The following is a 24,836-nucleotide window of genomic DNA, read 5'->3' on the forward strand; positions in this document are numbered from 1 at the left end:
TGTACCTTAAAATAATGTTTCCAAAATCGTTTAAGTGGTTCATCAACTCGTAACAGGGTGAACGGCACTTCTGCATTCGCTTTGCGACCCTCTATCGGCTATAACCGCACTATGCAAGTTTGCTAGATCGGGTAGCGGATCTGTAGATCGATGGAATAAGACATAAGAAACTACAAATTTGACTTGCATCTGATGTCGCAATACATCATACTTTCATAAAATCATGCAACATACTCTACCTTGTCTGTGGACATCGTTTTTTTGCAAAGCAGGTGCTGGAAAATCAAATAACGTGCGTGTGACAGAGGAAAAGTGCTTTGGTGTTGCTTTAACAGCAAAAATTATATATGCAATTAATTTAGATTAATTAATCACAGAGTATGTAATTAATTTGATTAAATGTTTTAATCGATTGACAGCCCTATATAAGATACTATATCTATACAAAAACACTTGATTAGATTTTATTGTAGTGAAGCTAAAGGAGAACCATCCTCAAAGATAATTTGAATGAATGAATTTACATACAGTGACCTCAATTATTGGCACCCCTGTATCAAGATCAAAAAATCTATTTGCTATTGCTTTCAGTATAATGAGACTTCCTCATAAAATAACATTAATAACACTTGGTTAGATTTTATTGTTTGCAGTGTACAGTATACACAGCATATGCATTCATAGGAGGGGCATGGGAAAGTGGGAGTATTGTGCAAACACAGGGGAGAAGTGCTAATACCAATTGGGCATTCCGCCATGTATGAAAACGCATGTCTGTTTTGCGGAAAAAAAAACTTGCGCCTGTTAAAAGCAGGTGTAATCCAAATTGCAGTTAAATGCGTCAATTAGAGAAACTCGTAGAGACAGCTGAATAATCGTTTTTCTTCATTGTACGATGTCAAAAGCAAACTTAACTCAACCTTAACCTTAACGATTAATGCAGCTTCAACCGCTTAACGTAGAAACTTCATTCAAACTGTGTTGTGTAGGTCTTACTTAGGACATGGGTGCTTTGTATTTTTCATCTTTGTAACTTTTTTACTTTTTAAACTATTAATTAAAAACTATTAAACATTTCCCCATAGACTTAACATTGGCGATTATCACAATATGGCCATTAACCCTTTGTTGACAGACCGTTCAAATATCATTCCTCCAGGAATGATGGCGTCGCAGTTGTTATGATGACAAAATATACCTCTACAAAGCAAAATAAGTCTTACTGCAATATAGCCAATCATAATTCAAAGAGTAATAAGCTTTTCTTTGTGATTGGTTGTTTTTTCCTGTCAATATAATTGAACACCGCCCACATCAACTGAACACGCACAAAGTTAATTCAACATGGCGTCGCCCTGTCGGCAAACACACATGCGGAACAAGAGAATCTTATCTCATGAATGATCAAAGTGGCGACAAAAGTAATGCCAACATCGAAACTATCAATCTTTTAAGGGCAGAAAAATTTGGTTTAGGTCAGGGATTACAAGAAGAAAGTCATCCTGAGTTGGGAAGAAGGTAAACAAAACTGTGTAGCCTATGCATAACGTTAGGTTATGGAATGGGAGAAGTGACTCTTCTAGTTTCGTAATAAATCAAAATATTGCCTATTTCTAAAATGTTGTCCCCAAACAACTCGGAAGATCTTAAACACAATGCATAGGCTATAGCTTCAAATATTTCTTAAGGTATCGGCACAAACTGAGTGTAGGCTATGACGTTTTTCGCGGTGGAAAATGTAAGCTAGAGACTTTTAGCCTGGGTGCCAGCCGAACTTAGTCCCGCCCACAACATTTGAGGTCGGGAAGTTCGGTCTGGCATTGTTCCGTTGTGGAGCAACTATGCTCACCCTAGATCTGGCGGACCAATCAAATCGGGCTTTACGATCATGGACAGGTGAGCAACAGCGCCTCGTCTATCACGTCATCTGAGCACGCTTAGATTAGGCCTATGTTTGCAATAAAAACGCTGTGACTAGAAGGAGACATGGCTTTTAAGACCCCATATGGAAAATGCATATTATTTATTGAGGTTTTATCCCTGAAAACGATGATTTTTGAAAACTTTGGCTAAAGTTGAGATGTGGGAAAACTCATGGTTTCACTTTCATCAAGGGAAAACAGTGTGTTGCATTGTGACATGTTGTTCCCTCGTTCGTTTGAAATCTCTGATTGACCACCTGTTTGAGGGATTTGAGACAGCCTTTCCCAGCTGTTTATAACATGTTTGTTCAACAGAATTATTTTTAAAAACGGAGGGGATATACTGTAGGCTATCAGTTTTTTTCCTAATAGCCTACCCTACGTATCTCTTAGATTTCGCTAATGAGTGTTGTAGGAGATATTGACGGCACAATAACTTTTATAAAAGACCAGAAAACAATGTTAAGACATTTGTGGAGAAGAAGGATGGTTTGTGTGTTCTTCCTACACATAAGCTATTTCGTTGCTCTGATTGTTTAGGTCTATCCAATTGAGTGCAGAGACATTCCCCCCCTGTATTGGTTGAAACACGCCCTATAATTACGTCCCAATGGACCAGTATCAGACTCATATTCTGACTAGAATTGAGTATGGCTACGTCAGGCTAAGAGACTTATCTCTAAGATATTACATTAGCACTTCACACACATGTAGGCTTGCCTCCAGTATCGAATCAAAGGTAACTCTTACTCTTAACTCATGCTAGAGATGTTCAGAAACACAATTTCAGAAATCAGCCCAAAGAAAGGAACATAATAAACTTTGGTTTGCTAGATTGTAAAAGACTCACTAGGCTATTTTGGCGATTTTACTCACATTGCTTCCAACCAAGGATCGTCCTGGTTGCAATAAAAATCTATTTTTAAAGGGACACCAGGTAACGTTTTCGTGTTAATTACTCATCTTCGTAAATCGGTATATGATTAAATGACTCGTTACAGGGTGAATGAAGACTCTCTAGCCCGCCCCATTGCCTGTAGGAAGAATATCCCGCTTGCAAGTTCAGTGTATCGTACCCGCCGACCGAAGCAGGATCAGTTTACATCCTGCATCCACAGCACAGAGGCAGGCTAACGAAACGCTAGCGATTGTTGCAAATGTGTGTATAATGGCAGAGCCGGTGAAGAAGCAGCGAAAACCCTTCACGGAAGATGCAAAGAAAAGGAAAAGAGCTTCAGACCGAGCGAGGGGGAGTTTAGTAGAGAAAAAGCATCAGGCTTGCCTGGTGTCCCTTTAAATCAGTAATTTATGCAGTGAAAAGGATACATACTCATAGTGATTACAAACACTTTATGTGTCATTATGGTCAGTCATTAAGTTATTCCACTGCACAGACCATAATGAAACAGACCAACTATTAGCCATGTAGACTGACTGATATGTAGCCTATTTATGAATCATTAATATACAAATTCAATAATGTACAACTTTTTGAATGATTCATATAGAAATAAATTGTTTATGCATATGAACCAAATGAATTCAAACAATTGTGTCTGTTGTTATTAGGTCCTACACTAGTGCACATGTAGGCTTTGTATTTCCGCAAAAAATAACTTGTTCCAGTAGGAGCTATGACAACATTCTAAATCACATTTTTACATTGATTACTAAATTTATCTGTCAGGAAAATTCTGGTATTTAGCACTTTGAGTCCCTTTTCTGGTTTGTTTTGGATGAACTAGAGTGGTGGACATCGAAATTTTGACGATTGGTCCTGTCTCGACTTTTCTGACTCGTTTTGAATCGCCTTTACTGCTTCAGAGTGGCTGCCTACAGGCATGCACAAACATGTCCTTAAAACAACCCTTAACGTTCATTTTCAAAACTGTGCAACTCACCGATTAGTGGTGTTCGTTGATTATTAAAATCAAATATATCGGCGCAATGTATGATTTCCAGCCGTCTTATTTGCTATTGTGGAGCTATTTTTTCAGACACCTCACAACCACGTATAAACTTCTGCTCAAAAGTTGAGCCTGAAGCATAGACGGTGGCGCAGTAATATCAACGTGCAATGAGTCTTCCAACAGAAATCAATGGGATTCTACAAAATGCCAAATAAAACACGACAGAAACTGTATTTCGCTATGCTACTTGTTTTGGAACGAACACCACTAACCACTCGGTGAGTTGCACAGTTTTGAAAACGAATGTTAAGGGTTGTTTTAAGGACATGTTTGTGCATGCCTGTAGCAGCCACTCTGAAGCAGTCCAAGGCGATTCAAAACGAATCAGAAAAGTCGAGACAGGACCAATCGTCAACATTTCGGTGTCCACCACTCTAGTTCATCCAAAACAAACCAGAAAAGGGACTCAAAGTGCTAAGTACTGGAATTTTCCTTTAAAACATACAATCTGGCTCTCTTAAGACTACAGATCCTGTTCAACTGTTTTCTCTGCCCACAACTGTTTCAAAATAAAAATCCTCACTACAATAATTCACAAATAAATAATTCAACAATTTAGCCATTCCAACTGTCAGTTGTCATCACCTATGACTCCTGCCAATTGTTTCCTCTGCCCACAACGGTTTCAAAATAATAGTCCTCACTACAATAATTCACTATTAAATAATTGAACTATTTAAACTACTCAACTATTTAACTGTTCAGCCATTCCAACTGTCAGGTGTCATCAACTATGACTCCCGCCAACTGTTTCCTCTGCCCACAGCTGTTTCCAAATAAAACTTTGTTTTGCAATTTATGTTAATGTTTGTTTTGCATTTTCATGTACTGGTAATTCCTCGGAATTACATTTTCTAGTTATTATGTATGATCGCCAAACTTGACTCTTTTTTAATGTCGCAATTGGTTAACTCTATTCAACTGTGCTTATGGTTCAGCTGTGGGTACGCAATTAGCGTTTTAGAGGGGGCGGGGGCGGGAGGTGATGAACGCTGTTTACGTAATGAAGTGACAGCTAAGTAAATTCCACGCAATATGGCAAAGCAGTGTTCGCTTTCTGCACATAGAAAAACTCGGTATTAGCGCTTTCACTGTACATCCGGCCCTCAATCTTATAAACAAAAAGTAACAGAAGCAAGTTAATCAGTGTGATTACTACTTTCAGCAGTAATCCATTGATTTCTTTTTCACACTGCTTAGAGGTGCTTAGTCATTTAGTCATTTTTCACACATAGTAAATTTAAATATAAACAAACTGTGTTGACCTTTGTCTGGGAAAGATTTTAACATTACAGTCTACACTTGATAATAATACATTTTATTTAAAGCGCCTTTCAAGTCACCCAAGGACACTGTACAATAAGAGAAAAGGATATAGACATAAGAGTAGCATAAAAACATCAAACAGAGACAGTATACAAGAGAACATAGACATAAAAGCAACATATACTGGGACAGTACAAATAAACAGTACACTTAGTAAAACACACTAAACATTCAGCATGGGACAGACATTGCCAACAAAAGTATAAAAATAAAATAAAACAGTAATAGAGGAGCAAGTGGGATGGAGGAGGCAAGGTTATGAGTAGGAAGGAAAAGCAAGAGTGAAAAGGTGAGTTTTTAACATGGATTTAAAGGTGGACAGGGAAGTGCTTTGACGTAGTGCAAGTGGGAGGGAGTTCCAGAGTTTGAGGCCAGCCACGCTAAAGGCCCTTGAGTCAGTATATCAACCGATCATTGCCATCAGTGACTGCAAGTTAGTTCAGATGTAGGCTAGACATTCAAGCTGAAAGAGTAGAAATACACATGCATACTCCATGAGTGAAGAACAAAACATCAGCTTAGTTTATAATGAAATGATCTCCACAGATGCAAATGTGAAACTGAACAGGTCAAGCAATGCTCTAAGAGGCAACCCACTGCAAAATTAAACATGTACTTCTATCTCCCATGCTACACCTTTTCACCAAATCACTTTTTTTTGTAATTCTGTACTTGCTTGAGTATTTGCTTGATTGAACTGCCTTTTTCTGGACCTTCAACTCAGTGAAAAATTGGAAGTTGGACCTTGAAGACTAATATTTGAGTGCCCCTGTGATTGATCATGTCAAAGTGATGAAGTGGAAGATTGATGATAACTCATTAAAAGTTGCTGCTGATAATTTCAAATTTGGTACTGGCATAATTAGCTATTGCACTCACAATGCAATGTTTGAAACAGAAATGCTGTCAAAGGTTAGTTATACATTTTCTCCCACATATTTTCTCTCCATATCTGAATATTACCTCCTTTCTCTTCAATTAAACTCTCTACAGACCACCTCCCAAGCCAGAGTGCCCCCCTAGAGGATGACTCCATCATCAGAGACCTGCTTCCAGAGGATGCAGGGATAGACCACCAAACAGTTCACCATCTAATCATGGTGCTGATGAAGTTCATGGCTAAAGACCAGAGTAGCGCTGAGGCAGATATAAGCAGCGCCAAGGCATTCAATACGGTCAAGCGCCACTTGTATGTGCTGCTGGGTTATGACCAGCAGGAGGGCTGCTTTATGATTGCTCCTCAAAAGATGCGCACGTCCACTTGCTTTAATGCCTTCATTGCTGGCATTGCACAGGTAAAGAATTTCATAATAAAGGAACAGGCGATAATTGGGAAGTTACTCATAAAAGTCATTAAAAACATCAAAGGGGATGTTCATGCTTTTCCACTTTTTCCCTTTCTTTTAGTGTGTATGCTTTTTTCTGCATAAATGGTCTGCAAAGTTGTAAAGTCTAGTAAACACTAGAGGGAACAACTCTTTTTCACTGTAAACTGTTTTATTGGTCATCCTGCTGGGATTCCAGCCCTTTTCCTTGTTGAGGATCAGGCAATCTCATAACACACTCTGAAAATGACTTGGTATTTGTATATTCCTGCAATAATTCCATAAGACATGTAATCATGTTCATTTTGCACCAATTGCTTTCCCTCAGGTGATGGACTACAATATTAATTTAGGAAAACAGCTGCTTCCCTTAGTGGTGCAGGTGCTAAAGTACTGCACATGCCCACAACTTAGGCATTGCTTCCAGCAACCACCCCGCTGTTCGCTCTGGCCCTTGAAGCCCCATATCAGGCAGATGTGGCTGAAAGCTCTTCTTGTAATTCTCTACAAGGTAATCAAATCTTTATGTAAGCATGTGTAAGTCAGAGTGACTTAGTTACTGTGAGATATTTACAGACTTTGCCACTTGGGGGCAGACGTGGCCTACTGGTTAGCGTTTCGGACTAACCGGAGGGTTACCGGTTCGAACCCCGACCAGTAGGCACGGCTGAAGTGCTCTTGAGCAAGGCACCTAACCCCTCACTGCTCCCCGAGCACCGCTGTTGTTGCAGGCAGGGATTAGTGTGTGCTTCACTGTGTGATGAGTGTGTTTCACTAATTCACGGATTGGGATAAATGGGATAAATGCAGAGACCAAATTTCCCTCATCAAAAGAGTATGCTTATACTTATACTTGTATTATTTATTATATTGAATAAAGTTGTGTTATAAAGTTTACATGAATGGTTGAGATGGTTATTGATGGTTGAGAGCCTAAGCAGGTTGAGGACAGTATAACTACCTTTACATGCCTTTACTTCCTGTTCCATTGAATAGGATGCATACGTAAGGATCTTAAAGGGATGGGGTTGGTTTATTGCATGTTATGCCCAAAACACACCCATGATTAATTAAACTACTGTTATTCTTATTGAATAAGAAACTCTTTTGAAACATTTATTTATTTATTTATTTATTTATTTATCCATCCTTTATTTTACCAGGTGATGTCCCATTGAGATATTCAGATCTCTTTTACAAAGGAGCCCTGGGGCAACAGATACAAGTTACACAGAAACATTGATGACCAGACAGACTAATAAGGACAGAATAACATAGAAGAAAGACATGAGGACTAGACAGACCAAAAAAACAGCGACACAAACCAGTGACACAACAAACAAAACAGATTTACAGTACATGTAAAAACAATATAAGAATCACATAAAGGGGCCATTGGAAACATGTGCACTGTTCAAATTTGGATCGTTTAAGTAACTGTTTAAAATGTTCAAGTGGGATAAAAACAGAAAGCTTCAAAACTTTTTGGAGCAAATTCCAACACCAAGGAGCAGCATAGCTAAAAGCAGTCTTACCAAATTCAGTTGTTGTGGATATTTAGAGCCAGTGTTAACAGAGCGGAGATTGTAAATGGAATGATTCCAAGTCAACAGACTAGTAAGATAGCTTACCGTTAATAGCTTTATAAATAAAAATGTGCCAGTGGAACCATCTACGCAGACCTAAAGAGCTAAAACCAGTCATCTCATAAAGACAACAGTGATGAGTGCGTGACTTGGCATTAGTAATGAACCGTAGTGCACCATGGTAGACTGTGTCAAGTGTGTGCAGTGTGGTAGAGGCAGCATGCATATAAATAACATCCCAATAGTCCAAGACTTGTAGGAAAGTGGCACTGATCAGTTTCCCCCTAGCTTGGAGAGTAAAACAGGATTTATTTCTAAAATAAAAGCCGAGCTTTACTCTCAGCTTTCTCACTAACTTATCAATATGAACTTTAAAGGTAAGCTTTTCATCAATCCACAGACCAAGTTATTTATAAGATGAAACATTTTCAACACACTTCCCATCCAGTGTGGAAATGGTAAGGGTGGTACATGCAGGGTGGTACATGCACCTGGCAAAAATAATAAAATAAAAGAAACTTAATTTTTTTCCAAACTGTGTGCCACAAGGGCTGTGCAGGTGTGCCAGAAAAAAAAAATCTATATTGATACATTTACTAACAGTAGCCGGTGACCTCGAGAAACAGATCTATGTGAAAACTTGCCGGATTTCTCCTTTAAATGAAGAGATGAAGCAGCACAGTGGTAAACATGTCCCTGTTCCAACGTTTTTTGAAACCTGTTGCTGGCATCAAATTCAAAATGAACATATATTTTCCATGAAATAGTCAAATTTGTCATTTTCAATATATTTTTTGCAGCTAAATGTTTGTTTACGAGATTTGCATTTGTTAATTCACGTTATGTTTTTATTTGCATTTTACACAAAGTCCCAACTTTTTCTGATTTGGGGTTGTATTTCACTCAATTTTGCCACAATTATAGATGAACCAAATCTGACATGGGATGGGAAGCATCCCATTGCAAAGGCAGAGAAAGGTACTATTGGAGACTTTCTTCAACCCCTAAATAACTTTATGGTTTAGGACACAGAAATCTGACACTCAATTTGTGTTATTTGAGCTGACACTCCTATTGGCCCTCATTTATCAACCAAACATAGAAACCAGTGCAGATCTGAGCGCATGAATCATCTTACGACGGGGCTTAATTCTAGAGGCGTCACCCCTAGAGTTTATGACATGGAGGTGCATAATACGTCCAAAAGAGAAACATTTCTGACCTGGAAATAACCATAGTGACCTTGTTAGTATGACGGCTACAAAAGTGTCATCAAGAAAGCCGAGAAACTAGTGATTTAAGCGATTTAGCGATTAGCGATTTAAGTGTAACAGACTTTGTTTTTTGCAGAGAGAATGCACCTGCCATTTGTCCCTTGAAAAAAAAATATTTATGACTTTTGCGCTTTCCAAAGGGAAAGTAATTCTCTCCACATATGGCTATCCTAAGCCTTCAAATGTGTCAACATAACAGGCTACATTATGGAAAGTAGGCTGCAAATGTGCAAAAGTCTTAGATTCAAAATATTCCATGAATTCAACTTTCCAATCCTCCACCGATTTACTGCTGCACCGTGATATGCTGCCTCAAAAATGTGCGTACATGAGTTGAGACTTGACATGAGATTTAAGCATAGCCATCGCTCACATTCAAATTGATAAATGCCATGCTTTGCGTTTGTCATACGTTTGTTTCATAAATGACGGAAATTGTGCCTTTTTCTTTTTAAAGTTAAATTCAGTCATTGTCACGTAATGTCAGTGTGTGAAATAACATTTGTCAATTTCTACAAAAAGCATGATTGATTTCAAATGTTTCAACACTTCTGTATGTTTAATATTCCTTCACAAACTACACATACCTTGTGGTAACTTTGGTTGCCCACCTGTACCTATCATATTTCCAGTATCCTTACAGAGAGATGGATGTGAGCAAAGTGGTGCTTTGTCTGATCCACATCACTATCAATACCCTCAATGCTCAGTATCACAGCTGCAGACCGCATGCTACTGCAGGACCACTGTACAGCGACAATTCCAACATCAGCCGTTACAGCGAGAAAGAGAAAGGTAATGATTCAAAATAAAAAAGGCAATCCTTTATATCAAACTAAATCACTTTGCAACAAGATGGAATTTTGTTTAAACCGATTACTATGTTTTGCTGTTGCTGCTTCATTATTTCCAGTGTGATCCATGCCTTATTTTCACGCTACACTCTGTGAGAACCCTTCCCCACTCATGCTTACTCATACCAGAAAAAAGGCCTCTTAGTGCTTTGTGTAAAAGTATGCTAAGAATATCACATTGTCCACATGCATTTGATCTGTAATGCAATGCATGTATATGTTTTCTGTTTGTAACAGAGGAGGATAGTGTATTTGATGAGTCAGATGTCCATGACACTCCAACGGGAGCTTGCAACAAGGAATCCCAGACCTTCTTTGCTCGCTTGAAGCGGATAGGAGGCAATAAGTCAGTCAAGTACCAACCAGTGGAGCTTAGTGCACAAAAGAGTAAGCTGGATTTATCTTGGTGTTACTTTTGTATCCAATCATACATTCACTCACTTTATTTTCATTCTAGTTAGCCTATAAGTGTTTTTTTATTTCTTTATGTGAGTTTGTCTCTTGTGGAGTTCTTCAAGGCTCTATTCTCATTCTCTCACAAGCTCCTTCTATGTACAGACATCTTATCTCATTTCATTGCTGTGCTGAGGACACCCAGCTATGTGTCAGTCAAATCCATAGAGCTTGATATATGGTTATGGTTATCTTTCAATGACACTGCAGAGGGGAACTGGTTTTTATTCAAAAGAATAAAATTATAACTTTACAGTCAACATCATCAAAACATTTGTACGGAAATAAACTCTTCAAACCTGCTATTCGGTTTATGTTCAAATGCAAAGAGTTAAATGGAAAAAAGTACCTTTGTGTTCCCTTTGCCAACCTTTGCAGTTTATTGAACGAAAGTTGGTGATTGGTGGTTTTAGCTATACATTCACTGAGAACCAAGCAATAATAATACAATGAGAGACTAATTTCAAAAGACTTACACATTTAACAATCTGTTTTCCCTAATGAGTATGCTTTAGTATTGCCAACTATACAGTAAGGTCCTGTCTATTAGCAGTGTTGTGTGTAAACCACGGTTTTACAGAAATTGACACGGTTTTACAGAAATAAAAAAAAAATCATGTATTGACCACAGTGCTGAAATCAAGGAATCAATGGTCATTATGAATGATATCTAGAGTTCCTTTGAGAAGATGAGAGAAGCATAAAGAAGGACAAACATCAGTGCAGCTCCTTGCCTGGTGTCTTCCATTGGGAATTGTGGCCAAATATTTCAGTCTTTGTTTTACCCTTCTAGAGATCTTAGACCTTCTTAGAGATCTTTTTCATCTCTATGGATGTACAGTATACACCCATAGAGATAATTTCCATGTTGACCCTGAAGGAACAGGGAACAGGATAGCACCTATTGTAAGTTTGTGATTTCCAAGTCAGTGCCTGTTAGATGTTTTAACTAAGTTTTACGGAAAATTAGTAAGTGATAGATGTAATAGATGTATGATTTAAATATGTTTGGGTGGTGGGGGTGTAAAGTGTATTCTCAGTGCCAGTTCTCAATGCATTCCTTCATTTGCACCATGGACAGCTCAACTATGCTAAGCTTTTCTCTGATTAAGCTTCTTATTCATACCCTGTCTCCCTCTTTACTATAGGTGAAATGGAGCTGTCAGAGTATCGTGAAGACACTATTCTTCACTGTGTTCGTGAGGAAAGTAGCAGAAAGAAACGACTGCAGGCCATGCATAAACAAAAGTCTCTGGACATTGCCAACACTGACTCCATCCTCTTCAATCTTGATGAGCACCGTCGTAAATCCTGTATTGACCGCTGTGATCTACAAAAGGTACCACCCCCCCCTGCACCAACCCACTCGTCACTCTCCTCCTCCTCCACAGTTATGGGCCAATGTCATCTGAGCCAGCGGTATCAGAGAAAAGGCTCCTCCAGCAGCTTCTGGACAGGCAAAGAGGAAGCAGAAACCAAACCCCAAGCCCTTGATGCCTGCCATGGATCTCCCCATTCTGATTTGCAGCCCATCATTCCAGAGTTGAGACTGAGCTGCACAGAGACACTGGAAGACAAACAGGAGATGCCACAGACACCGCATAAGCAGAATGATGGACAGCAAAAGGCTGGAATATCCTGTCAGTTTGAGAATTCTCCTCTGACTGTCCCTAGAGTGGCCTCACAGGGTAAAGAAGATCCTGACCTCATTGATCTCTCTTCAGACTGTACCTCCATAGCAGAAAAGAATTCTGTTCTTTCAGTGTCTGACAGTGATTCGCTGGTGTTTGAGCCACTGCCCCCACTATGCATTGTTGAGAGTGATGAGGAGTTTGAGACCGCAAAGCCCACAGGAGTCAGTCCGTGTGTCTCCCTCACAGCCAGTAACACGGAGGCTGCACATCTATCCACTGCTGTCTGGCTCAATGTGGAGGACTGCTCTAGAGCTAGAGCAGGAAGTAGCAGCCAGAGCTCCAGCAGCCCAGTCACAGGCCCTCTTATGGCTACAAGTCTGAAGAGCTCTCCGTTGGCCAGCCCCATGGGTTCAATTGAGCTCTCAGATTTCCCTCAGAGCATGCTGGCAGCACAAGAGAGTCTTATGACTTTAAAACAGAAACGGGATTTGTTCAGGAAGGCTCCCCATGTGCCTGACACCTCTTTGGATGACACTCAGCAGGGGCCCGACAAGAGTCTGACCACCAGCCCGTCTGGAAGGAATATCTTCCTAAACATCCCAGTGAACACACTAGAATCCTCAGACCCACTCAGTGAGGACAATGAGTTTGAGGACAATGATGATTACAATGGAGATGAAGGGGAAAGTGATCTGAGGCTGGAAGATGGCAATGATGAGGCAGAGTTCAAAATCCAGATTGTTCCTCGGCAACGGAAGCAGAGAAAGATTGCTGTCAGTGCCATCCAGAGGGAATATCTGGACATCTCTTTCAACACACTGGACAAGTTGGGAGAACAGGCCTCTGACTCAGGTACCAGAAGGTTTCAAGTTGTTGTCTTAAACAGATGATTCACAAGTGGCATTTGCTTTTGCAAAACACATTGCTGTGTGATGCACCTGATGTAATTACATATCTGAATTCTAACAAAAAGGTTAGTCCTAGTCACAAGGTTCAAAGCTGATAAAAAGGGCCAAACTTCAAAAATGACATTACATTTGGCTGATGCATTTTTAACCAAAGTGACTAACAACATGGTTAACAGTTGAAGCTTTTTAAAGCAATGTTCCCAACAATTCTAGGAGAATTTAAAAAGGTCTAGTACACTAAGAATAAGTGCATCAGTGAGTGCTGTTTTTTTAAATAATTAAGAGTCAGTTCTAGTCAGATGGTAAGTGCTAGGATTAGGGTTAGGGTTAGGGTGCAGCAAGACTAGTTAGGCGGGTCAATATATGAAAAAAAACACCAAAGTTCCAAAAAATTGATACAAAAGGTTTTTCAACTGATTATGATACCTTTAGATGTACTTAATAACATATTAAAAATCTAGTAAAATCTGACCCCACTAAAGGGGTCATTTTCAAGATGGCGTCCAAGATGGCCACCAGAAGCTAATTTGGGATATCTGAAGCATTAATCAGCCTAGGAAAGTGTTTTTCGTGTTTAATCTGATTTAGAGGTCGCTGATTCATATACGTCAGACTAAAGTATCAGTTCATCATTTTCAAAGACTTGTCATTTTCAAGATGGCATCCAAGATGGCCAGCGGAAGCTAATTTTGGCTATATCTGATGCATTTTTCAGCCTAGGAAAGTGTTTTTCGTGTTTAATCAGATTTAGCGGTCACTGAATCATATATGTCACACTAAAGTATCAGATCATCATTTTCAAAGACTTAGAATTTTCAAGATGGCGTCCAAGATGGCCACCGGAAGCTAATTTTGGCTATATCTGATGCATTATTCAGCCTAGGAAAGTGTTTTTCATGTTTTATCAGATTAAGAGGTCACTGATGACTCTTCATCTCCACCTTTTTTAGTGTTCTTATAGTAGGACCTGAGGATGCATGATGTTTTCTCTCTCAGTGTCACCATGCCTTCAAAACCTTTCCCTTCTGTGAAACATATGTCATTCCCGTACCGCTCCCTCAGTTTAGCTTTCAGATACTGATTACCGAATGGAATGGAATCAACCTCAATCAAATACTCTTTCATGTTAGATCCAAGTACAGAGACAGTCAACTGTTCTTAATTGTGTGCATTTCTGCAAGACACTCCGCTGTTCGTGTAGAAGATATGGATTACCTTGCACTGCTGCCTGTGGAACGTGTCAAAATGAACAATGTGACAATCCACACAAGTTCCTTTCAGAGGAGTCAGAGGATGATGAATAATGATATAATAATATTTCTGATCTACTTATGCGTATAGTTTAAGATTCAGTTTAATTAGCTCCCCGTTAATGATAGATGCCAACAATTATTGATCTACACAAATATACAATGCATGCCTATACAGTACATGGGTCATGGTTCATTAAAGTCATAAAACAGCCACTTACTCGCAAACTCTACTCTACATATTGTAAAAGCATATACCCTGTACATGAAATATAACATTAATCAACAAAATAACATTTCCATCTTCCTCCACACCAAGCATAATACATACTCTATTCTGTATAGGCAAATATAGTGTAAAGCCGATACATTTTGGCATATACAGTCCAGGGAAAACAAATGAAACACCCTAAAATATATATTTTCTGAAAGCATATAATCTGTAGATAAGATATAGCACCATTTAAAACATGTCCCATCTTCCTCCATGCCATGAACAATGCATTGCCCTCTATTCTGTATAGGCGAATTTAGTGTAAAGGGGATACATTTTAGCCTATATTGTCCAGGCAAAACAGATTAAACACCCAAAACCATATATTTTCTAAAAGCATATAACCTCTAGATGAGATATAACACCAGTTAAGACATGTCTTATATTCCTCCATGCATGCACAATACAATGCCCTCTATAATGTATAGGCGAATCTAGTGTAAAGGGGATATATGTTGGCATGTTAAGTCCAGGGAAAACAAATTAAACACCCTAAAATATATATTTTCTGAAAGCATATAATCTGTAGATAGGATATAACACCATTTAAAATATGTCCCATCTTCCTCCATGAATGCACAATACAATGCCCTCTATTCTGTATAGGCGAATCTAGTGTAAAGGGGATATATGTTGGCATGTACAGTCCAGGAAAAACAAATTAAACACTCTAAAATATATATTTTCTGAAAGCATATAATCTGTAGATAAAATATAGCACAATTTAAAACATGTCCCATCTTCCTCCGTGAATACACAATACAAAGCCCTCTATAATGTATTGGCGAATCTAGTGTAAAGGGGATATATGTTGGCATGTACAGTCCAGGAAAAAGAAATTAAACACACTAAAATATATATTTTCTGAAAGCATATAATCTGTAGATAAGATTTAGCACCATTTAAAACATGTCCCATCTTCTTCCATGAATGCACAATACAATGCCCTCTATTCTGTATAGGCAAATCTAGTGTAAAGGGGATATATGTTGGCATGTTAAGTCCAGGGGAAACAAATTAAACACCCTAAAATATATATTTTCTGAAAGCATATAATCTGTAGATAAGATCTAACACCGTTTAAAACATGTCCCATCTTCCTCCATGAATGCACAATACATTGCCCTCTATTCTGTATTGGTGAATCTAGTGTAAAGCAGATACATTTTGGTATGTACAGTCCAGGGGAAACAAATCAAACACCCTAAACTACATATTTTCAGAAAGCCTATAACCTGCAGATGAGATATAACACCAGTTAAGACATGTCCCATCTTCCTCCATGCCATGAACAATGCATTGCCCTCTATTCTGTATAGGCGAATCTAGTGTAAAGGGGATACATTTTAGCCTATATTGTCCAGGCAAAACAGATTAAACACCCCAAACCATATATTTTCTAAAAGCATATAACCTCTAGATGAGATATAACACCAGTTAAGACATGTCTTATCTTCCTCCATGGCATGGAGATGGTTAATAATCCTGTATTGCATTTGCTCTGTATTAAAACACATTGATTTTAATTTATGGCTGAAAAAGGTAGAGCATTGAAACATTTTCAATTTTAACATTTAAAATCCTATTCTTGTTTAATTTGACCATCATTTGATATCAATTTCACCCCTGTAGGCTGAATAGTAATTGAGATATAGCCATTCTAACCTGTTGACAGCCATTTTGGCGGCCATTTTGAAAATTACCCCTTTCCCAAGGTCAGATTTACTAGATTTTTAGTATGTTATTTAGCATGTCCAACAGTACCAGAATCCATAAAAAAACCTTTTGTATCAATTTTTTTGACGTTGAACCCTATATTGACCCGCCTAAGTTGTAAGTAGTGCTACGAGAGCAGATGTTTTCTGAAGAGCTGGGTCTTCAGGGTTTTTTTGAAGATGGAGAGGGATGTCCCTGCTCTAGTAAAGACCTGGTAGTGAGTTCCAACAACGAGGAACAACAGATGAAAAAAGTTTGGGTTGGCATGAGCTAGATGTCATTTGTCTGTGGAGCGCAATGGTCTGGAGTAGGGCTGAACGATTTATTGCATTTGCGATAATATCGCGATATGATGAAACACGATTTTCAAACCGCAAAGGCTGCGATTTGTAATATGTGACGTCACCAAAACGCATTTAGCTTGCAGACGCGCCACAGACTTCCCACCTACCACTGAAGAAGCAAAAAACGTAAACAAGAGGACCAGCTAACAGTGTCAAGAAAGGTCTGATCAGTAGAGCTACTTTGGTTAAAAATAAACCTCTTCATTACCTTTTGCTCGAACCTGCCATGTCCCTGGTTCTAGTTCATAATTCCCCTGTGCTGCTACTCTGGCTGGTAGGCCTACTTCGTTCACTTCTCCAGCTGACGATTAAAACTCCACGACTGTTTAGGCTGCACAGCAGCCATTCACCTGTGCACTGGGGACTTTGTTTACTGGAGTACAGTGACAGTGGGGGCATTTGCGATATCCAAGGGGGTTGGCGGCACAAACATTTCATCTCACAGGTAAATGAATTGATGCATAATGTTATCCCAGCTGTTCTAACATTAGCTTACCAGCTAAGGCTCTAGGCTACATACATGCTGCTAACTGCTGATAACTTTGCCTGTTTAAAGAGTTTTGTCTCCGCGATTGGCTTTGTTGTGATATGAACAAACTAGTTAATTTGCATGCATGCGTATTGCGCTGCGGTCTTGATGATGCTAACCTTTACTTTACACCGAGCCGAACGGTCATTCGGCCGCATTTATTTGCGCTACAACAATCTACAGTAGTTTGTTCCGATTCACGTGCAAGTAGCCTACAGAGGAGAGGAGCGGGTCTGTGTGTGTGTGTGTGTGTGTGTGTGTGTGTGTGTGTGTGTGTGTGTGCGCGCGCGTGTATGGAGAGCACAGGACAAGGAGAAGCCGTGTCAGTGCCACTACATGTAGACCTATTTGTTAACTAACGAAAGAAGGTCATATCTACATGAAATAGAAACGAATCAGAATCATTAAATGTTTACAAGGCTGGAAGTTCAACAAATATAGGTCTACTAATGTGATTAAAGTAGTTAAATAAAAAATATGTAATTCATCAATCTTTTTCAATGACCTAATGCCATCATAACATAGGCCTGGGCTCCAGGAAAGAACAGTTTATGTTTAACTTATCTAATTTTGTGTTAGTCATACTATAGAATAATATATTGCTTGTCTTTGTTGAATAAGACAGAAGATAAAGAGCTTGAAAATAATCGCATATCGCATCGCAATCGCAATATTGGTGAGAAAAATCGCAATTCGATTTTTTTCCAAAATCGTTCACCCCTAGTCTGGAGGTAGCATATGCCTGTATGAGCACATTCAAGTAAGTGGGAGCAGAACCAGAGACTACTTTGTAGGCAAGCGTTAGAGACTTGAATTTGATGTGAGCAGCCATAGGTAGCCAGTGTAGCTGGATGAGCAGCGGGGTAACATGTGCCCTTTTGGGTTGGTTGTAGACCAGACTCACTGCTGCGTTTTGAATCATCTGAAGGGGTTTCACTGTGCAGGCTGGGAGACCTACAGTATCAGGAGAGCGTTACAGTAGTCAAGTCGTGAGATGACTATTGCCTGTACCAGGAGTTGGGTAGCATCTTGAGTCAAGTAAGTCCTGATTTTCCGTATGTTGTAAAGTGTGAAACAGCATGACCGGGCGACCGAGGCAACATGATCGGAGAAGGTTAGTTGGTTGTCAAGAACGACTCCTACATTTCCTGCAGTCCTGGTAGGCGCAAAAGACAGGGAGTCAATTTTGATGTCGATGTCATGATTTATGGTAGGTTTAGCGCTGGAGGACCAGCAGTTCAGTTTTTGAGAGGTTTAGCTGGAGATGATGTGCCTTCATCCATGTAGATATGTCTGAGAGGCAATCCGAGATCCGTGCCGAGACCAGGGGGTCATCAGGTGGAAAGGACAGATAGAGCTGTGTGTCGTCGGCATAGCAGTGGTATGAGAAGCCATGCGAATGGATAATCTGTCCCAAAGAGGTGGTGTAGATAGCAAAGAGAAGGGGGCCCAGCACTGTGCCCTGGGGGACCCCTGTGGTGAGAGAGTGAGGTGCGGACAGATGTCCAAGCCATGATACGTTAAACGAGCGTCCTGTGAGGTAGGATTCAAACCAGGAGAGAGCATAGCCGGAGATTCCCATGTTTGAGAGTATAGAGAGAAGGATACGGTGATTTAACCGTGTCAAAGGCAGCCAATAAGTCAAGCAGAATGAGCACTGATGACTGAGCGGTCGCCCTGGCTTCCTTTAAGGCTTCTGTTAGAAGAACACCACTAACCACTCGGTCAGTTGCACAGTTTCGAAAACGAACGTTAAGGGTTGTTTTAGGACATGTTTGAGCATGCCTGTTGGCAGCCACTCTGAGTAGTCAAAGGCGATTCAAAACGAGTCAGAAAAGTCGAGACAGGACCAATCTTCAAAATTTCGGTGTCCACCACTCTAGTTCATCCAAAACAAACCAGAAAAGGGACTCAAAGTGCTAAATACCGGAATTTTCCTTTAAAGGAACACGCCACCCAATGTCAGTAGTAATATATGTTCTTACCTTAACTTTCAAGAGTTGAGTCATACCTCTCCCGTGTCGGTACCTGCACTCAAACGCTCTGGTGCGCGGCTGGACTGTGTTAGCATGTTGCTATGCTAGCGGGCTTTGACGGTAACTAAGCGTAGAAGTAATCAAAAACATCCACGTTTTCCCGACTTAAATACAGTTGCACTAGTAGTTGATAGAAATGCTACGGCCACGCAACATGAAACGTGGCGATTTTCCAAGCGAATAAACCGGAGAACTACAATGTGTGGCGCAATATCACTTGGGAGTACTTCGACCTAGCGTAGTAGTATTGTTAACACCTAATTGTAGATCCTATCCACCACAGAGTTTAGAATCCATGCTGGATCGACCCTCAGCCTCTCCCTCCCCTCTGAGCGAGAGAGAGGCACACACACTAGAGATGCGCTGATGGGCTATTATTTCAACCATAACTGCATAGCAAAACTTATCATCCATCAGCCATCCATCAGCACCAAAGTTTTTTGACCAATTTTCGAAACCACACCCGCCCACCATCCGCTGGTTGTTTTAATGTAGGCTATGGGTGATGCAGCGCTGCTGACGTGAGGCTAGAAAGCCTTTGCCTGTTCTAGAAAGACTGATCTAATGCAGCAAATATATTAAAAGGCTAAAGTCGTACATTGGCTATGTTGTAGCCTATCCCCAGAATATCAGCAGCAAACTCAGTCTCTGTCTCGCAATACAGTCTCCAAATAAAACGCACATCGGCCTGTTGCCTATTCTGCCAGCTTGTGACAATATTATCGTCCAAAATGCTTGATTGCATTGCATTCTCCACATTTTTAGCTAAATTTTCATGTACCACATCAGCATTTTTGTTAAGTGAATCTTTTGTAAATTGCTTTACAATAGCGTCGGGCCCTTGTCAGCAGCCTTCGGCTTGCCTCTTGCCACTATTCACTCCTTGTCTTCCGATGTCATTTCTGAGTCATCTACAGATGTTTACACACATTCACCTCCCTAAATAGAACCAACTTGACGTTGACTTCAACCTGTGTTATATCCTAGATGAGACTGCCTGGGTTATTTTGTTTCGATATTAGCCTATATATAATACACATAATTGTAGCCTACCATTCAGGGAATAGGCATTTAAAAGAGAGACAGAGAGTGATATGACTCAGAAATGACATCGGGCGATGGCAGTGCGAGATGTTCAGAACGTAAGAGCTAAAACTTCTACAAACTCAATAACATCCAGCGAAAAAAAAGAAGGTATAGGGCCTACGAAAAATAGTCGGAAAACTTAGATGTGTAAGGCAAGCAAGCAAGTTTGGCGGTTGTTACTAAAAATGTGAACATGCACGTTGTGCGGTGGACTTTCAGAATGAATGGAGTCGGAGTTTCTTTAATATCGAGGCGTCATATTTGTCCGATGGCCTGCTATAAAATGCTGTCTCTCTGAAAAAGACGCGCTCGTGCAGTCAAAATGAATGGGAGTCTTCAGAACAGGCTTGTTAGTCACCCTGACATAACAGTGTGTAAAGTAGCCTATAATGTGAATGACTTGTTATTTTATCAAGGATTTCTTTCTTTTTGCAAAAAATAAAGTACAATAGGCATTAATTAGTAGGCCAGGAGCATGTTGAAATTATGTGGCAAATTGCGTTTTTTATTACAATGATAAAATTGTAAAAGGACGTGACCGAAGCTGAGGCAAGCCTGGCAATAGGCCTATAGGCCCGACGGTAATTGTAAAGCAATTTACAAAAGATTCACTGAACAAAAATGCTGATGTGGTACATGAAAATTTAGCTAAAAATGTGGAGAATGCAATGCAATCAAGCATTTTGGACGATATATTGTCACAAGCTGGCAGAATAGGCAACAGGCCGATGTGCGTTTTATTTGGAGACTGTTTTGCGAGACAGAGACTGAGTTTGCTGCTGATATTCTGGGGATAGGCTACAACATAGCCAATGTACGACTTTAGCCTTTTAATATATTTGCTGCATTGGATCAGTCTTTCTAGAACAGGCAAGGGCTTTCTAGCCTCACGTCAGCAGCGCTGCATCACCCATATAGCCTACATTAAAACAACCAGCGGATGGTGGGCGGGTGCAGTTTTGAAAATTGGTCAAAAAACTTTGGTGCTGTGCAGCTATGGTTGAAATAATAGCCCATCAGCGCATCTCTAGTGTGTGTGCCTCTCTATCGCTCAGAGGGGAGGGAGAGGCTGAGGGTCGATCCAGCATGGATTCTAAACTCTGTGGTGGATAGGATCTACAATTAGGTGTTAACAATACTACTACGCTAGGTCGAAGTACTCCCAAGTGCTATCGCGCCACACATTGTAGTTCTCCGGTTTATTCGCTTGGAAAACCGCCACGTTTCATGTTACGTGGCCGTAGCATTTCTATCAACTACTAGTGCAACTGTATTTAAGTCGGGAAAACGTGGATGTTTCTGATTACTTCTACGCTTAGTTACCGTCAAAGCCCGCTAGCATAACAACATGCTAACACAGTCCAGCCGTGCACCAGAGCGTTGGAGTGCACATACCGACACGGGAGAGGTATGACTCAACTCGTGAAAGTTAAGGTAAGAACATATATTACTACTGACATTGGGTGGCGTGTTCCTTTAAGGCGAGACACTACAGGTGAATAGGGTAAAAATTTTAACAAGCAGATATCACTATGAAACTTACCCAGTTGATTACTTACATTAATATGAGAAAAAAATGTATTACAAGTTTTCTGTAATTTAATGTTTACATATGCAAATTAGGCATTATCTAATTAAATATGCGCTAATTTGCATACATTGTAAAGCAAGAAACCTGAGCATTGGATACAGCCAGGTTCAAAATTATGTTTTCATTGTGTTCAGATAATAGATGTTGAAAAATTTACAGAGGGATTTATGAATATCTACTTTAGTTATTCTGTAAATCAGAATATGATGTCAATAGCCCTAAAAAATCGTCATGTAAGTCAGGCTAGGAATAATATATCAACAAACCCCTCTGTAAAAAAAATCTTCGAAATATAGTTAGGCATAAGTCTAGAAAGGTTGGTGTATGTAAGTGCTTCTGAAGTGGAGTTTCCTTGCTCAGAGTGGGAGAGGAAACTCGTTTTGAGGAAACAGCCTTGAAAGAGCCAATGAGATTCCGTTCTCAGCCTAGACTCGACTTTCGCGATTGGTTGCTGATACAAAGGAAGTGTCCATATATGGATCACATAGCATGATACAGGAAAAACAGAGCTTTCCAACGGTACTACACATAGATATATACACTAGATGTCGCCTTCTGCTTCTCAGCATGCGTCAACACCGCCGCCATCTTGGTACAGGGATCTGAAGCGCTAAACTAGTTCTCCTGTATTGTCAGCGTTACCTATTTAGCGACGTTTGGCCATCCCCAGCGATAGAAAACCTTTTTAGCGATTAGCAACAAATTTGGGAACTTCTCACAATGATGGCAGATCGGCTTCTTTGTTGTTGAAACGTAAGAAAATCACCTTTCTCATGGCTTTGTCATTTATGAATTCAGCTACATCTGGTTTGCCCATGGCACTGACCCATGATTATAAAAGTAACGACTGGCGTAGCCTATGTAGTAGCAGAGGTAAATGTCCTACAGATCTACAGCAACTTCTGGTGAGATTACAACTTACATGAGTAAACGAGACGAGGGGTATGTGGCCTCAACCAGAGCTTGTCTACGAAGAGCCTGTTTACTTTCATTGTATCGAACCTGGTTGCAGTGTACTCATTGTTCCTCTAGGGGCCGCCGCTAGCTAGTGCAGAATGAATGGGAGTCTATGGGGCTAGACGGGTAAAATGTATCTTTATTATCGTCTTAAGCTTAGTTTTCTCTAGACTCAACCACAAATACATGCCTGTCAGTTGGAACAACCCAAAAAACTAGATAATTGCTTGAGATTTTGACTATTTATGGTGATTTTATTTTCGCTAGATCTTTGCCCAGATTGACGCTAATGCATTATAGAGGAGTGGATCACTGAAGCAAGATGGCGTCTCGATTGACGCATTCGTTCCAATGAACAGCAGTAGTCAAGGCGACATCTAGTGTATATATCTATGGGTACTACACACGATATGTTTTGGGTCACAGTCGCGGGAGTGCATGCAAGGTTAGAATGCTAACTTTCGCTGAATTTAGGATAAATATACAGGCGCGAGTAGACACAATATAATGAAATAAACACCTAAATGTGTAAATCGGACTTTTTTGTTGTAGTAGTGTGATAGAATACATGCTAAGCTAACAGACTAGCTCAACATCTCGAAATTGACCAGGGGCCTGTACTACGAAGCGGGGTTTCTGGCTTATCTGGGTAACTTCGAGAGTAACTTGATCACGTGTGGCGTAACTTCCCGATTAACCCGTACTACGAAAGGTGGATAGGTTTTAACCGAGGTATGCTGCCATGGCAATTTACCCTGCATCTCAAACCTGCTCCGACCAGGTTATGTTCTTGGTTAACCCGAGGTTTCCGTTAACCACACCCTTTATAAGTACCACCCCTCCACTAACAATTTCTCCCGAGACATGTCGGCGTAGGCTACCTGGATGATCCATACGACATTGGAGCGCAAATCGTGAGGGACTCTCTTCGCAGGGCGAGGGGTTTTAGAGACCGCCAGAAAATATATATAGCCTACCCGGACGATATTCTCTATGAAGATGTAGATTGTCAGCCGAGGGAATTCGTTATCTTTGTCAGATGATCTAGGAAGACGTCTCATAGCAATGCCCGTACGTGGACATTCATGTATTCAATCGGTGATGGAAGAATACTGTACGTAATAAATCGGACATAGGCCTACAGTATGCTGAACATCTGAGCAAGAATAGCCTAAAATAAATCGGACATAGCCTACAGTAGGCCTAATAAATAAAAATCACCATTTTAACAAACTTGTTGAATTGAATGTCATATTACTGTAGCCTGCACATAAAGGCTACACATTTCCACAGCACCAGAATCCGACCGAATGCCTCCTTCAACCCCCTCCATAATCGGCCTTCCACTATTATTTGCGATGGCCAACTCCTCTGCTACTGTAAAACACTCTGGTGCCTTTCCTCCTACAGTAGTGTTCGAAGACACCTGTTTCTTGTTAGCTGTAAAACAGACCAAATGAAGGCTATAAGCTAGGCCTACATGTTTTCATAATTAAGAAATATTAATGCAAGCTATAACTATATAAACCTACTATTCTGAATAATGTTTTTGTGTTTCATTTTCACCTGCTGCCATGTGCGTTTGGCAATGGTGTTGCATCTGAAATGTTCACAGGATTAGGCATACACTAAATCAGTCAATGGGGGCTACTTAAACATTCAATTATCCTTATTACTGTAATCTATATGCCCACTTCTGAATTGGGTTGCATCTGTAGGCCTTTCTATGAACTTAAATTAGGCTATTTAATTATTTCAACTCATTTCAGACATTCCGCAAGCTACTAATCCTCCGTAACAC

The 24,836-nt window shown here is 40.1% G+C and overlaps 1 protein-coding gene across 1 annotated transcript in view; it reads left to right on the forward strand.

Annotated features, from left to right (window-relative positions):
* unc79 (unc-79 homolog, NALCN channel complex subunit) overlaps positions 1–24,836 on the forward strand; it is a 354,164-nt gene that overhangs the window by 227,060 nt on the left and 102,268 nt on the right. Inside the window, exons 28-32 of the mRNA XM_076275011.1 lie at positions 6,212–6,513; positions 6,872–7,054; positions 10,036–10,198; positions 10,495–10,644; positions 11,859–13,196. Coding sequence (XP_076131126.1) covers positions 6,212–6,513; positions 6,872–7,054; positions 10,036–10,198; positions 10,495–10,644; positions 11,859–13,196 — 2,136 coding nt within the window. The remainder of the gene's footprint in view (positions 1–6,211; positions 6,514–6,871; positions 7,055–10,035; positions 10,199–10,494; positions 10,645–11,858; positions 13,197–24,836) is intronic.

The sequence above is a fragment of the Alosa pseudoharengus genome, unplaced genomic scaffold (genome assembly GCF_046254945.1).
Source record: "Alosa pseudoharengus isolate Yale_2024_CS ecotype anadromous, Long Island Sound unplaced genomic scaffold, YU_APseudo_1.1 YU_APseudo_1.1_scf_8, whole genome shotgun sequence".
Lineage (NCBI taxonomy): Eukaryota > Metazoa > Chordata > Actinopteri > Clupeiformes > Clupeidae > Alosa > Alosa pseudoharengus.